Here is a 16736-nt window from a genome sequence, read left to right as displayed (position 1 = left end):
CGGTCTGCCTGTACCACGATACCTGTACCATGCAAGTAGACCACATTCATTCCAATAAGTGCTGCTGGCTGGGCTCATGTGCCACATGAAATCACATGAAAATAACACGAAATGACAATTCGATTGTTGCTGGACCTAATGGATACGATTCTGATGATACTGAGGGTAATTCACAGGTGTTTGTGATGCTTCATTCATAACTCATCTTACAGCCGTTCCTTTTGTATTGACTGTACTCATTATCAAAGAAAATACCATCTTGTCACCAGTGCTTGAATAAGAACTTATTTACCTGCATTCATGTTGGAAGTGAGTTAGCTGATTAGTTATGTTCCCTGAGCTGTGCACAGTAATGGAGTGTAGGAGGTAAGACTGAAAATGACAAAGTGCTGCATATTTTACAAAACACGTCGACAAAACTAAATGGAATTGTCATATTTGTGGAAAGTTTAGGATTTGGCATGTTTTTTTTGTTTTTTTTTAATACTGACATTTAATATTGTTGTCTGGCATCTGTTTGATTGTCTAATGACAGGTCATCATCTGGCTCCAATTCTGAATAGTTTTCATTTCATCACATGGAGATTTCAAATTGCAATTCCTCTAATGTCAGGAAAACCAGGAATTCTATTAAATCTTGTGGCAGGCCAATCACAGGTGATGACCAAACCCTGATGGTTTGACAGACAGCTGCCAGCCTCCCTTTATGTGATGAATATGTTTGTGTTTCTTGACATGTTTTATTTAGACTAGCTGCAGGCGCACAGCACAAGTTAGACTGCAACTGAAAGTGACATTATATGTATGAAGGATACTGTGAACTATTCAAATTTTAAATAAACGACAAACTTACATAACCTGAGCCAAGCCCAGCACCCTGCAAGCTGTAGCTGTAAGGTCCAAATATTTAAATTATGTAAAAGTGTGTAAGAGATGCAGGTTAGATTATTTTGAAACTATTTTGAGTTTGGGCCGTAACTGCAAAACAGGCCTAACACAAAGCTGTTTTCATGGTCTTATTGGATTCTGACTTACAGCCAGTAACTGAAATTCACTTAAACAAAGAAGCAAAACACACACACACACACACACACACACACACACACACACAGCCCCATGAAATAACAAATGAACATCTCAGATGTATCAGCATAAAATCTGAAGCCCTTAAATCTGTAAAGCCATCTTAACTTTCCGTGCTGCACAGGAGGTGTCAGTTATTCACCCTGTGTTTATGATTCCTTACCTCAGGGTTCAGCTCGCAAATCAACACAACGTGTCTGAGTTGACATGACAGCTCCAATAAAGTACTGTTGGTGAGAGGAATGGGGGCCTGCTTTGGCTGTAGCCCCAACTAATATAGTAAGGAGAATAGACATGTCTGGCACCTTGGTTCTATTGTTTCAGTGCTGAGTGCATCCTGATTTGTTCTGCCTGTCAGTCTTGCTACCCTCTACCTGGTGTCTGTCAGCTGTTAGATGTTTCTTCCTTCATTTCTCCGTTTCTCTCTTTTTATTTTCCCCACCACTCTCCATCTATCTTTGTCTCATTTTGTTGCTCCAACTCTCACCAAAACAGCTAGTCAATACCAGGAATCTGAGCTTCCAAGCAGGAAGTGAGCAAGTTGTGTTGTGAAATGTTACACCATTAGAAATCAGGCAGCCTGCAGGCTCATCATTTAGTCTAATTGGTTCTCTTAATTGTCTTAGGAAGACCAGAATGTTCCTGCCTTTTTCTCCCCGTCTGTCTCTCAGCATGTTAATCATGCCCATTTGTGGCGGATGTTCGCCAGCGGTGAGTTAAAACCGTCTGACGCAGATTCCACTTCAGGCCTGGACCCACAGACAGATCAAGCAGATGTGAAATCCATTTTGATGAGAGGGGCTTAAAAAATGAGCACAAGCAATGAAAACAGATTTGTTGGGTGTGAACTGCCCAAGAGATGCTGTCCTTCTGTGAGTTTAAGTAAGACTGGGTGATTGCTCACGTTGCTGCCTGGCAGCTCTGGCCCGTTTTTAACTTAAAAAGTCTTTGATGCAATATGTATTCACATTCCTTAAAGTACGGCATTTCTCAAAGTTTTGAAAACTGCCTTGAAAGAATGACTAACAAATATGAAGAGACAAGAATGAAGTTAAATTGTGTGAATTTAAACTTCTTGTCAAAAGCAGAATCTCCCACTGCAGCAGCGCCTGTTGACCTTCTGAACACAGTCTTGACGCTTAATTACACTCCTGTCAGCAGGGTCCCTCTTCAGTGTTGCCCCTCTCCGACTTGTTGTGATTGGCTCAGGACACAGTGGCTGATGGGAAATGATTACCGGATGCCTGGCTAACCAATCAAAGCCAGTTTATTAGCACCATTGCTTTCCCTTTGTCCTGTGTCGAGGACTCGGTTGGTTGTGCCCGTCCATGTCTTCACCAGGCCTTTCCACCTCGCCTCATCCCTGTCATTAGTGGGCTGGAGTGGCAGGACAATCAGGCAGAGCACTGGTCCCAGCCTGGCATGCTTGTGCACACACACACACACACACACACACACACACACACACACACACACACACACACACACACACACACACACACACACACACACACACACACACTGTACACACATTCATGTACACTCTCGGGTCTCGTGCACAATAATGCACTCACATTCACAGGCACAATCAGTCCATCACTTCAGTGCCTCCTCCCTCTCTCTCTCTCTCTCTCTCTCCCTCTCTCTACCTCTTTCTCTCACACACACACACACACACACTAGGCCTGGCCTGGTCCCAGGAGTCTTTTCATGGCCAGTGATTGTCATTCGCAGCTGGCTGTATGACCTTGATAGGGATAACAGAAGCACCACTGAGGGATGCTACTGCATACTCTCACACACTCTCACACACTCTCACACACACACACACACACACACACACTGGAGTTGAAACCCTTCCTCATTCTCTCTCAGAAAACACAAGGACATGGGGTGTGTGTGTGTGTGTGTGTGTGTGTGTGTGTGTACACAGAATTTGCATGATAATGATTCAGCCTGATGATGTTTTCTTTGGACCAACTTACACTTTCTTTGGCACACTGCTTGGCACAGCAGATTTTTCTCTAGACATGCATACGCACACACATAAAACACAACTTTACAAGTTACATGAGTTTCCTCAGAAGATGCCCGTGTGTGCACATATTTGTACATACCTGTGTTGCCTTTCCACAGGTTTTTGTTTGTTGCCCTTCTCACACCTGACAAGAACACAGGCAGCAGGAGGTCTTATCAAGGTTAAGTCAACACACATAAACATACACACCCAGGTGCTGACCCGTTGTTTTGGTGCTCATTTTCTTTGTGCACCCCGAGGTGTTTGGTGTTGCGGAGCTGCACCACACCTCCTGTCATCCTCCCGCAGTATCATGAGCCCCACAGTCTTTCATGTCTGCTCGGCTGGTAATGAGAGCTGATAGAAAGAGGTGAGATTCTCCCATCAGTCCTCCCACACGCACAGAGGGAGACAGACTCAGTGGAGACAAAGCCACTGGGTGCACGTTTCTTTGCCAGCATGCGTGCAAGTCATAGTGTGTGTGTGTGTGTGTGTGTGTGGCGCAGACTATCACACTCCTCCCCCACTGAGACATCTCCTAATCACACTAAACTTCTCCTGACACTTCAGTTACTCTGCAGCTGAAGTTACTGTGTCTTTATTAGCGATCTCTCCCTCTCTGACACACTCTACTTCCTTCTCTCTCACTTTCCCTCTCGTTTGACATCCTAACCCCCCCCCCCCCCATCCTCCCTGTCCCGTGTTGTTTTTCCTCCACACCTCTCCACCCCCCACTTGCTTCTATCTAAGTTTGACGCAGAGCCATCTGTGAATCCAACTAATGTTGCACCTCATTCTTTTTCTGGTTTTCTTCATCTGACCCACTTTGTCACTGCTTGTCCCACCGTGGTTACAGCTCAGACATATCTCTGTCCTGAATGATAGTTTTTGCACCTGTGTGAGCGTGAGTGTGTGTGAGTGTGTGTGAGTGTGTGTGAGTGTGTGTGAGTGTGTGTGAGTGTGTGTGAGTGTGTGTGTGTGTGTGTGTGTGTGTCTGCGCGCACATAGGTTGATTAAACATATCAGTGTTTATGTCCACACCATGATATAAAGATGACAAGAGCACAGACTTATTGTGCTGTATGAATAGGGGTTTCTAACACAGTTCATAGTACGAGAAAGTACCCTTGATATCACTGCTGTTGAAACAAAATTCTTCCAGATTAGAAAAGAAAAGAACAAGGCTTAGAAAGATGGAGAGGAGTGGTAGAAGTGTAAAAGGGGAAGAGGAAAGATAAGGCAAGATCACAAGACATAAAAAATCTTTAGTATATGGGTGTCATCCAAAAATAACTGACATTTCGTGCTCTCATCATTTGGTATGACAAACAACAAGAGCAGAGGGAGGGAACACGAGCGGATACAGTACAGAAAAGTGGAAAATGATGAGTGGAGAATGAAATATGGATGCTTAGCGGTAGAGCATAGATGGACATATAAAAAAAACGTAACAAGCGGGGCCCGGGCATGAGAGGGGGAAAAATGAAAAAGATGAAGCAGGACATCGAGATTAATGGCAGAGAGCTTTGGAGAGGCTATAAGGGCTCGGGTTTCGTCTGGCATAGGCCTGTAACACTGTGGTCTCATCTCCCATGCTCTTTCAAGTGGGAAGTAGAAAGGCCTTCATTTTAGCTGCCATCCCATAGAAGCGCGTTCTCATTAAAGGTGACTTTGTGGCACCCCTCGGATCATGAGGCGCAGTGCAGAGGGGACCATTTAGGTCCTTGCCTCCCAGTGACAACGCTGCGGCCCAGAAGGATGTCATAGTGGTGACATCCCTGCGTGTGCTCTTATGGGTGCAGCATGTGCGGGTGTAGTATTTAGACAGTGGCACATTGTTCAGATAGTGGCTATGCACTCCAGCGCTGTGGACTGATGGAAGCATCATAATGAGGCTAGTGCTAAGTTTAAGCTTTAATTTGAGGATGTTCACATCCAGTTGGAGGAACAGTACAAGAACATCAAAACCCTTTCAGCTGGCAGTGAGCACTTTAACCCATGGCAACCCTGTAAACTTAGATAAGAAAATCTTATACTACTGTCATGTCTGTGCAGCATATATGTAACTGAAGCCAGTAAACAGTTAGCGTAGCTTGGCATAAAGAATGCAAAGAGTTGGAAACAGCCTGCCTGGCTCTGTTCAGTACAGTGGTCCAGCACATAACCTCTGTAAATCTCTTTTTTTGTAAGAATTATTCTAGCAGATTTTCTTACCTTTGTGTGAAGCCAGACTAGTTGTTTTTTCTTTTTTTTTTTTTATGTTCCTTTCCAGTCTTTATGCCACACTAAGCTATCTAGCTTCTGGCTTCAACCACATGTTTACTGTACATACATAAGAGCCTTCTCTCGACAAGAGAGTCACACAGACTACTACTTCAAAGAATATTCACTGTGTTCTCCTGAACCATTTAATCATCGTATCACTTTGCAGAGTGTTTAGTTGGACCTGTCAGCGGAGGTCTCTCACAGCAGAAATCTTGACATGTCCTACCAGGAAAAGGACAGGTGTGTTTAATAATATTAACGATGGCTGCACTCCACTCAGGCTCAGGCTGGCTCAGAGGAATATCTCACTGGGACACTCAATGGAACAAAGCCATCTTTAATGTTATTAATTCCACGTGTGCAGCTCCTGCCATGACAGGCCTAAAATATCTGCTGTGAAAGGTGTGTATGCTGTGAATACCTGTATGAAGGCATCGTGTTATGAAGTAGAAAACTCGGCAAAGTTTGTCTGCAAATTAACTGCCCTGAACTCAGGATCTCCAAAGATCTACCAGGTCTGTGGCTCCTGTTGCTGTTTTCGCTGTGCTATGTTAATCTAACATGCTGTGTTCTCTGTGTGTTCCTTTTTTTGTTTTTTCCAACCTGCCCATTCCTGTTGCTGGGGTTTCTGTGGATGCTGCTGGCTATGGCAGTCTCATGTGAGTATATCTATCCAAAAACTCCCCAGGTCAGATCACTCCTGTCTGAGAGAATAGGATTGTTAGCCAGCTAACTTCTCCTCAAAAAACATCACTACTGTATGAGGCCATTTCATATTGTGTGACTCTAAATCTTCCTCACAGGCCCAACAAAGAAAAGGATAATCTACATAACATTCACACTTAATTATTAAGGAATGGCATTTTATATTTATTTAACTGCTCTACTTTTCTTATCTAAAATGAATCCTACCATGCATGAAAAAATGGTCACAGCAGGGCTCCGATGCTCAGGGAGATGATGCTAACTTTCGTATTTTACATGAGCTGAATTTGCCAACTGATGAAATCAAATCAAAGTCTTGTCTGATATGAATTTTTAATTGGAAGCTATCAGGGATTTGCATCACCATTCAAGGCGCAGTAAGATCCTTTTACTCAAATGTGTATCAACAGATTCCAATAAAAAGTGATTTCAGTAGACTCTGCTTCAAAAAAATAGAAGCAGTGATTCACAAATTGTTTGCTTCAGGAAATAGGCTGACTCAGACTTAAATGGGAAAAGCTTACAATTGTTTGAGTTGTTGATGCCTGTGTGTGTGTTTGTTTGTGTGTGTGTCTGCAGGTGATTTCAACAGAGAAGTCAGGGAACCATATCTTCCGACTGAAAGGCCCCGGTGCTGACCAGGATCCCAAAGGTCTCTTCACCATTGACATAGACACAGGAGACGTGTCAGTCAGCCGCTCACTGGACCGAGAGGCCATTGACTCCTACCAGGTCAGTGTGTGTGGGTGTGTGGGTGTGTGGGTGCCTTGTCTTAGATCTTGTGCTTATTGTCTTTGTGTGTATGTTCTCTTCTCCCGTTTCTAGCCACCTGGGCACTCTTTCTCTCCCTGATTCCTCGACACATTTATATCGTCAGCTTGTCAGTTTCAAGGTTCTTGTAGCTCACTTTCTAATTTCTTTTCTGATTATTTTCTTTTCAAACATGTTGAAACTCATGTTATTCATGGCAATCTGGAGTTCAAACATAATTTCCTTTGATCAATCTCTCTCCAATTTAGCCAGTATGTCCAGCATACTGGCAACATTGGGAAAAAAAAACTGAACAATGAACAACTGAACAAAGTTAGTTGGTAACCCAACAATACTACAATATTGGCAGTGTTATTTGGGAATGGATAGTCTTCATATTTTGTCAAGGCTGAATTGATTCTATCAGTTAGAAGTTGGTGTTTTCCGCTGTGATAAAAGAACATAAGAGCCTGTTTGAGGTGCCTCCTGGGCTTGGTGCCCTTGGGGTTGCCCGCCTGACGAAACCATTTCCCCTACAGAACAGAAAGGGAGAGAGGGGCAGAGAAAATCTACTTTTTAAGTAAGTCAATTGATCTTATCCTGTTTTTTGAAACCAGGCGCGAGTGCGGGTGTTCAGCTGGATGCAAGCTGTTGATAAGCTTACTGGGTTTTGTTAAAACTCGGAAATAATTCACTCTGTAAATACAAACAGATGTGAAAGGAGAGCAGGCTGGAGAGAAACGGAGAGGAAGGCAGAGAAGAATAAACACATATTTACCAAATTTCTTTTGTCTTTCACCGCTCGGTTGTCATTGCTTACAATTACATGCATGATGTAACCAGGACATTGGCATTCAGTAGTCGCAGTCCAAGTCAAGTTGTTTACAAGCACCTTTGACACCCAGTAAGTACACATCCCTGTATCCGATGAATAATATGGTTAACGGAGAGAATGGGCTCTTAGAAAAACATAGAACACAACGTCAGCTGCGGCCTTTCTTTATAGATGAATGATATGTTAATCAGAATATGGAAATAAATGGTTGGCCAGTAATAGAGGCAGTATTTCTTACTGCCTGCCCATCCACACCCCTTAAACTGTGAAGAAGTGGGTTTAAACAGGTGCTGGAAAGCAAATGCAACCAAGGAAAAGGTACCACATAAAATTTTAGATTTCACCACATGCAGAAGTGGTGCAGATGAGTCTTCAGAGCGATAAGCCTACTCCTCATGTAAAGGGTTTGGAGGCTGGCATCTTTTTTTTTTTTCTAAGCTGTCAAAAACCAAAACACAAGAGCAAAAGTGTGAAGAATGGGTTAAAGTGCGTTTGTCTGCTCGAACTAGCTCACCACCTCCTGTAGTAGCTGAGCATTAGTCCCAAGGCCAAGAAGCACATCATTAACTATCTATATTAGTTTGTGTGATTACAGGTTTATTAAAAAGTTTTCCACTAGCACCTTTCCGGTCCTGGATGCTTGGCCTAAATTAGTGGCCTTGTCTCGCTCATTTTTGGATTTGTGAAAACTTTCACCACAGCAACCCCAGAACACATGATGCCAGACAGCATTACTTCTGCTAAGCACATCAGTTAGACTTTTTCTTTAATGTTAAGAGAAAACATACTGTTAAACAAAGATAACAAACAAGTTGCTTATAACACTAGGATCCTCTAGCTCTACACGACAATATTAAAAGAAATGCTGTCTTGTTAACATTAGTGCCCTGCCGACTTCATGGAGCGTCAGCTGGTGAGAATGATGACTGGCCGGGACGTGCAGCTTTAGTTTCAGTCATTTAGCTCAATATCATGTATGTAACCATTGAGTGCAAACTTAAGACCCCTTTTCCAAGGTTCTGCTGGAACAAGAGAGAAGATGTTTAAAGGTCAGCAGACAACTCATTGAGCTAAAGTTATCTCATCTAACTAAAAAAAAAAAAATTGCCAGTTGTCATTTAGCAGATAGATAGATAGATAGATAGCTGAATTAAAAAGCACTGGCTAGAAATGGAAAAACCTTTAACAAGGGAGGTGAAAGAGGTTATACTATTAAAGGCAGTGCACACCTACACAGGAGTGTATGAATTAGAATCAATTAGGTATAAATGGTCTGACAGTAACAAGTGGAACAAAGGTCACAGGTGAGTAAAGGAGATCAAAAGATCTAATCAGGCAGTATAAGGGAAAGTCTGTGTTAACTATGGTCTGTAGCTGCTTTAAAGACAGTCGGGTCATGCAAATTAGCCTTCTAGTCACTGCTGATATCGTTATAAATCGCATGATTCCTTCAATGTCCATCAAGAGGAACGTTCAGGAATAAAGAACCTTTTTATACTTTTACAATAGATATTTTCTGAATTCAGTTATTTCAACTAGGATGTAAATTGTGTGCCTCTTTCCAACAGTTTTCTTAATTCCCACTGTATTAACATTGCTACTATAATTTACAAAACAAAGATTATAGACACACAACCGTGCTTATCTTATAGTTTCTAATGTCCTCATAGTGTAGTGACATCCCAGAAAATAAAGGTTTTGCGTTCTTCTTGGCTATAACAAACAAAAGCTGCTACATAAAACTTTGGGGAAGAAGACAAAGAGAGAATTACAAAAGAGGACAGCGAAGGAGAGTGAAAAGCAGAAACTGAGGGTCTGGGGATAAAGATTTTTCTATGTGCAGCATGGAAAAGTTTAGCTCGGGATATTTAATGACACATCGATTGAGCTGAATCAAATGTGAAGAGTGAGACCGTGAGGGGAAAAAAAAGAAGAAAAAGGGCAGCAGAAGCATTAAGTAAGGAAAACCGAGAAAACCAACTCAGTATGAAAACACTAGTTATTAATTACCTTTTCTTCCAAGATGTCGGATTGTTGCTGATTTATCACGATACAGGAGCTCATCACCTGAAAGCCAAATTTATCCAAACATAACATATATACACATGTGACAAGCAAGTCTATCACAAGATAAGGATGATTTATTAGGACAGCTAGCTCCAGATTTTACAGCACACTACCTGCCAGTGGCTGCTGATTCACCTCAGAATCCCTTATCTTCCTTTACTTATTTCCACAACGTCAAGGCTTCTGAACCAATATTAACCCTCATCTATGAGTGATTTGTTTCTCTCCCATTTGGCTTCTTTGCTGTCTCGGATGCTGCTTTATTTTTACAGAGCAGATTGTGTTGGAGTCTGTCATTTATTTGAATCCACTATTTCAGAAAATGGCCCTCCAGTACCGCTGTTGATCGCTGTTGATTTCAATATGCGACTCTAAAGTGCAACAATGATTGAAAATGCATCACTCCACGTGTGTCAGCTCTGGTTTGAACAGACAGGCACCGAAACAGACTTTATTGAAGCTGTCAGTCAGAGCGGTACGAGTAAGAGTGAAGAGATTTAATATATTCAATTTAACTAAGGACAATCCACCACACAGATAACTCAGAATTACATTAAGTTGATTAGAATAAGTCTAGATTTCGGTTTCAGCCTTAACCACTCCAAATACATTTGCGGTGATTATATATCTGCAATTGAAAGTCTGCTTTCCAAAAAACCTCTCTGAGTTAGTTTTCCATCATATTCTCACCATAAAAGCTCCGAGATTTAATTGGAGGTTTCAGTCAATGGCTTAATAGCTCCATCATAGTGAAAAACCTTGACCAGTCTAATATGCCATTGTTTCAACGGCCTGGTGTAAATTAGCTTCCAACACCAATCACACCACCACTAATGAGCATCATTATTTCCAGCCTGATAGTTGTAATCCATGTAGGCAAACTGGTATGCCTCCGTGTGCACATGCTGCACATGTTCATATACACTTGTAATGTCGTACACGAAGGCCCCACATGCTCTCATGGCTGTTCTTTCTCCCTATCTCGCCCTGTCCTCATCCAGGCCCGCCTTATATCGTGCTCTCCCCTTTTATCATAAGGAGATAGTAAGTCTGTCCCAGTCATAACTCAGAACAAGGGTCTCCTATCAAATGCAGTGTCGCCTTTTTTATCGATGGTCCAACGCTGTGCACCAGAATAAAGACTGTATCACTTATATGGTGCCCAGTGGTCCTCGCAGGCTGCCCCAGTCACATTCATTAAGGGTGTCTCCTTTCCCACTGTAGCTAATGGCGTGTGCGGGGATGAAACATGAAATATTCAGTGATGGATTAAAATCGCCATTACTCTTAGGGCATTTTACAGTGAAACGCAGAGCACAGGGTCTATATAGCAAAGTCTTTTAAACATGTTAGATGTTTCTTTGAAAGCTGCCACAATCAATATTTCATCATCTGACTGTGCAATTCCTCTCACTTCTATGGAGCATATTAGTGCCTTCCAACAAATTGTTTCGGTTTTCTGGGCACAACTTTAATGATTTGGACTCATTGGTCACAGATACAAACATGTGAGATGATCATGATATGAATTTCCAATCCATGATCTTTTTGAGGTAACATTTGAAGGAAAATGTCAGTAAATGTCAAGTCTATTAATCCATCAAGAGACATGATAGAGCACCATCATGTTTCCTCTAGAGCCACTTCTTAAAGATATACGGTGAATGTTGTTTTGGATGTAGATTACATCTTTCTCTTCTCAGTGTGTGGCTCCTCGTGTTCAGGGTCTGTTCAGTCGCTTGCTACCCTGGCAGACTCTCCTGGCTTGCCTACCTCTCCATATTTTTAAGGTGGCGACGCCTTAAATGTCTCAATAGCAATGCATCACTGCTCTGTTGTACAGACAGCCAAGGTTGTGTTGAGCAGACTCTCCACTTCCTTCCACTCCCCTCCTCCCTTCTCCTCCCTATTTTACTGTATGATGATGATTGATTGATATTGGCAAAGAAATGCTTCACCCTCCCCACAAGGTCAGCGTATATCAAAATAATATTGCCACCGGCTTTAAAAAAATGAAATCAATAAAGTTGACCGGCTTGGTATCAAGTTTTGGAGGGTCAGCTTGAAATATATGGATGCAGTCACTGTTGCAAGTAAAGGCACAAACTAAGCAAAACTTGGCCAACACGTTTGAGAAAAACCACGGTGTAACTTCAGCATGACAACAGCGAAGGGGTCAGCTCAAGACGGATGGAAACTGGAAATTCTAAACAGGCTATTACGGGAACTACAAGCAAGGCAAACAAACAAACAAACATTTGCTGTGAAAGAACAAACAGACACAGCGATCAGCTGGGCCACATGTTCACAACGATTTAATGTCAAACATTATTTTCTTATTAAGCTCAATTAGGGTGAAAATGAATGTTAATGAGTTGGAAAATGGAGAGGAAGGGAGAGGGGTGTGGGGAGGAGTACAGGGCTTATCACTGCGATTACGACAAGCTTGGGTCGGGTCGAGAGTGACGGGGTAGAACTCTAATTGGCTCAGAACAGAGGAAGGATAGAACGTGAAGTGATAAATAACAGTCTTGTTTACACAGGTAGAGGGATAACCCCGAGTAATGCAGGTCATCACAACAATAAGTGCGGTTAATCCTTTGTACGTGCTCAGCTCCGAGATGCTGAGATTTTAGGTCGATAAAGTATACAGCTGCAAATAGTCCCGTGGACATTATTTTCAGGTTAGTAAGCGCTTGATTGTCAGAATAGTCAGCTATACTGATAAAAGGAGCGTGGTTGCGGTCGAATTATCAGAATTACTAATCTGACACACTGGTTTGTTCTTGGACACAACACAGTTTTACTTGAAATGAGACTTTTGAAAATGGTTGGTTAGGGTTTTGGTTAACCTTCTCTTGGTTGTGTGCCTCACTTGGCCTTGCATCACAGCAGAGGGAAGCAACCACCCTTGTGATGTCCTTTGACAGCAGATCTAAAAGGCACCATACTCGGCTCCCTATATTCTGTCTGTCAAGCCACAGTACACGTTGACAAAGGAAGGGCTCCCTAAAAAAAGCACATATGGACCTATCTCAACTCTGCAAAGGCCAAGCTGCGAATTGACAGCTATTTTGAATTTTAGATTTTTAAATATCTCGGCTTTCAAAAACTGCACCAAGCTCTCCCCTCAAAACAGTTTTGTTAAGTTGTCAAACTGTATAAATAAAGCAAAACATTTTTACCTATATTTACCTATTCTTGACAGAGTGGACATCAAACAGTGGCATCTGTTGACAGATGACTCCCATGGAAATAACTTCTAACTGTTTTTATAGTGACATGAATTTCAAGGTTCTTTTGTAGTTTCTATTTCACAGAGTCCAGCTGAATGCCATGAGGATTACAATATTGATAGCTTCATTATGCATGCAACATTTTTAAAGTATAAAAGTTTGCATAGCTGAAGTGACCCTCACCACCACGGCAAGTAGTTTTTTCAGCACTAATTTTGGAATCCCAATCCGTGAAAAGGTTTGACCTTCTGTGGACACAAACCAGACGTCTGCTCCATGATTTGGCAACAAAATGGAGCAAAGAAATAGCAAACGCCATCACAGCAAGTGGAGACAGACAGCTGCTATCAGCGGTGGCATGCAAAAACAACTCTGCACTTACATACTATAATCAATTCAAACATTTTTGAATAACATTTGCATGCCAGAGAGACTGCAAGCACACATCAGACACACCTTGACATGACCCTTGCACATCATGGTGCCAAGAAAGCTGTCAGTCATTTATGTGCCCAGGAAAGCAGGTTGTTTCTCCACAAATGGGCTACCCGCTGTAGTTTATATGCTGTACTATAGTGTGAAGTGCATTACTTTGTGAATGGTGTGAATAATAATCTGCTGAGAGCCTGCCGGTCACCTCCTCAGACCCTAGAACCTCTGACATCTACTCTCCCACTGCTACTATGCTCCATTGTTGCTCCAGTTCTCCATACATTCTGTCTAGAGCCAGATTATATATATTAATCCTCTCTTTACACACAGTACACATACAGTACAAAGATGCTAGTTAAAGCATTTCTGTGGGCATGTAGCCTAGCAGATATGTATTAACATTCATAACAGCATAAGCATTATATTGCTTGAGGCATTTCATTTCTGCAGACATACAAAACACATAATTCCCACAATTTGCTAATTTGGTGACTTTGCAGGATTCCATTGATACACCTTGCAGCACAAGGCGCAGATCTCATGGATGCCTATGTAGTTTTGCTGTTTAATCACATTTTACAGTCACTGCTCCCCTTTCTATCTGTCCTTTTGGTTTATACCTGCTCCGCTGTGGCTGTTTTCCTCTGCTTAGGTGTCAAAGAGGGAGGATTTTTGATTAATCCGTCATGTTGCTGAGGTGGAAAAACAGCGTATATAGGTGAAAACCCGAACATTTGACCCTTTTGGTGTTTAGATACAGTACTGTGTGTGTTTGTTTGGCTGTGTGTGCAATCATCTTTATGCATATATTTATGAATGCTCAGATCCTTTTGTAGATGCTGTATTATGTAGCCCGTAGGACCTAAACTTGGAATCAAAGAACAGGTTTTAAGAACATTGAAAATTGAATGAGAATGCAGCCAGTTGCCAAGTGAAATGTTCTGACCTTAAACCTTTTTGAATAATTTCATAAAAATATTTTCAAATATGTTTAAAGGAACAATCAGCAATTTGGCAACGGGTAATGGAAACCAGCAGGTGCTACTGAACATCGCAAGCTTATTTCCTGCTCCATAATGTCACATCCCAGCCAGCCGCTTTGGCTAGTTTGATTGATTTCACTCTGATTTGGTGTATTTTAATAACATCAACCTAAATCACCAAAGCATTATGTCTTTCAGACCAGTAAAGTGACGTGGTTACACCCGCTCCCAGCTGGGGTTGAATGTGTGTTGTAAACAATGCTTCGCTTTGTCTGTGCGAGGAATGAGGACTTTTGTCGATTGTGGACTGACACTCAAACAGCACGCATGCAATAAACCATCTGACAACAAAAAGATCAAGCTAATCAGATTAAGAGGGAAAACTTGAAATAACGGCAGCGTGTGAATGGATGAGCGGAGAAGCATAAATGTGAGAGGAGAGAGAATCAACTTGAAATGAAACGCTGACCTCTTATTTTTCTGCGATGCATGATGAGAGCGTTATCATTTCAATGCATAGCAGACATCCAGTCAAACAATAATTTACGAGTGGCACGGTAAAGGAAGGGCATATATGTGAAGGCACTGTTCACATGACCGTTCACGTGACAGCACTGTCTCTCTGAAGGGCTTACTGTTGTATGGGTACGGTTTAAGTGAATCAATGCTGTCTGTCTGTTTGCTAATAAAACGGCCAAATGTATAATCTGGGGGCAGTGTGCCTCCAGACAGTTGGGGGGGGGGGGGGACTGTATTAAGTGGACCAGAGAAGAAAGAACAGTAGACCATAGGGAAGAGAGAAAATGCAGATTAGATAGGAGAGCAAAGAGGTATAAGAAGAATAAAAGAATAACAAGAAAAGAAATTAAAAAGCTAATTTTTGATACATTAAATAAACATTGCGTATTCCATGTTCTGCACCATAATATGCATAAACAAATGCCCAAACACTTCCTTAGACTTGGAGCACTGTTTCATACAGCAATCTAATGCCTTCCTCATTTACAGTAGATGTTACTTTATGAGCCCGAGGCCTGAGACAGGTGAAGCCTGTTGTCCAAATCCCACTCCTGTTTTCTGCTTGGCTGGACTGTAATTTCCTGGGCTTTGGAGAGCAGGATACGCTGCCCTGCACACAGGAAAACAGCCCTGATGTGCACTTAGTCCCTGTATGTGGGCAAGAGATAAAGGACACACACATATACACACCATCAGCACTCACACTGTCACCACCTACTCCCTGACCAAACAAACCTTTAGTCACCATAATAGCTCTTAGCTTTAAGAAATATAACCTGAGGGTCACACACCATTGCACTTCACTGATAATGCCTGTGGATTATAATTTGTTATTTCTCATGCATAATTGTTCAGTTAACTATGTTTGCATTACTGTCAGAACTCAAAAACAACACGTCAATGTTGCATCTGTTGTTGGTTTCTTTAATGACCACTTAGTTTTCAAAAGATATCTTCAAATGCAGGCAAACTTCACATAAATTGAATGACAACAAGAAACTAAGTTCTTTCTACAGGGCAGTTCAGAGAGATTTTCTTCAAAGTTTTAAATTTTTTTTTTTCCTGTTATAAGCCTTCCTTCAGGTCAGGATCATTCAACTCTGAGAGTTGTGTCACTATCCTGCTGTCCTTCCAGAACCCCCCTTAAACCCCTGCAGACATACTGCTGTGCCCCTGCTCCAAGATAACCTGATTAAACAGTAAGTGCCCTGTTGCTCAGCCTCAGGCATTACCGCTGCTAATTCAGCCTGTCTGCCGCCTGCTGAGGCACATGGCACGACCCCTAATGCACTCTGCCTGGTACCAGGGCAGCTCCACTTTCAGCTGTAGAGACTGGAGGCTGAAACACTTTCAGTAGTATCTACTAATATGGCTGACACTGACCACAAAAGACGGGAAATGGACTAAAATGGGTCGCTAGACTATTAGCATCTACCCTTAGGGACGCACACAGGTGAATACAGTAAAAAGAAACAAATTCACTGCCGAGAATGATAGGCCATCTAAAAACGACAGCACATTCAATATTTACTCACTACTGTGTCAGCTGGAGGTCATTTGTTGAAGCGTGTGCGTTCACTAAACACACAAGAAGTTTTATCCAGTGTTTCATCCCAGTCTTTCCTTAAACTATCGAAAGGAACAACCTTTTGTAGTCCTGTGTACCACAGCATTCTGCACAGACTTTTATTTTTATTAGAAATTAACCTTTGACACACTGTAGGGCAAACCATTTTCAGTGAGGGAAATATAGGTAGTATGAATTATGGATTTCTTTTGGCCCAGATCCCGTTCTGAAACCTTTGATATAGGATATTTACATATATCGAGTTCAACTCAACACT

General features: G+C 42.0%; 1 protein-coding gene across 1 annotated transcript in view; it reads left to right on the top strand.

The window, feature by feature from the left end:
• Window positions 1-16736, top strand: part of cdh13 (cadherin 13, H-cadherin (heart)) — a 288979-nt gene that overhangs the window by 126127 nt on the left and 146116 nt on the right. Inside the window, exons 5-6 of the mRNA XM_070830937.1 lie at window positions 6019-6024; window positions 6650-6802. Coding sequence (XP_070687038.1) covers window positions 6019-6024; window positions 6650-6802 — 159 coding nt within the window. The remainder of the gene's footprint in view (window positions 1-6018; window positions 6025-6649; window positions 6803-16736) is intronic.

Source organism: Pempheris klunzingeri, chromosome 5, assembly GCF_042242105.1.
Source record: "Pempheris klunzingeri isolate RE-2024b chromosome 5, fPemKlu1.hap1, whole genome shotgun sequence".
Taxonomy (NCBI): domain Eukaryota; kingdom Metazoa; phylum Chordata; class Actinopteri; order Acropomatiformes; family Pempheridae; genus Pempheris; species Pempheris klunzingeri.
This window is presented reverse-complemented; position numbering and strand designations above follow the sequence as displayed.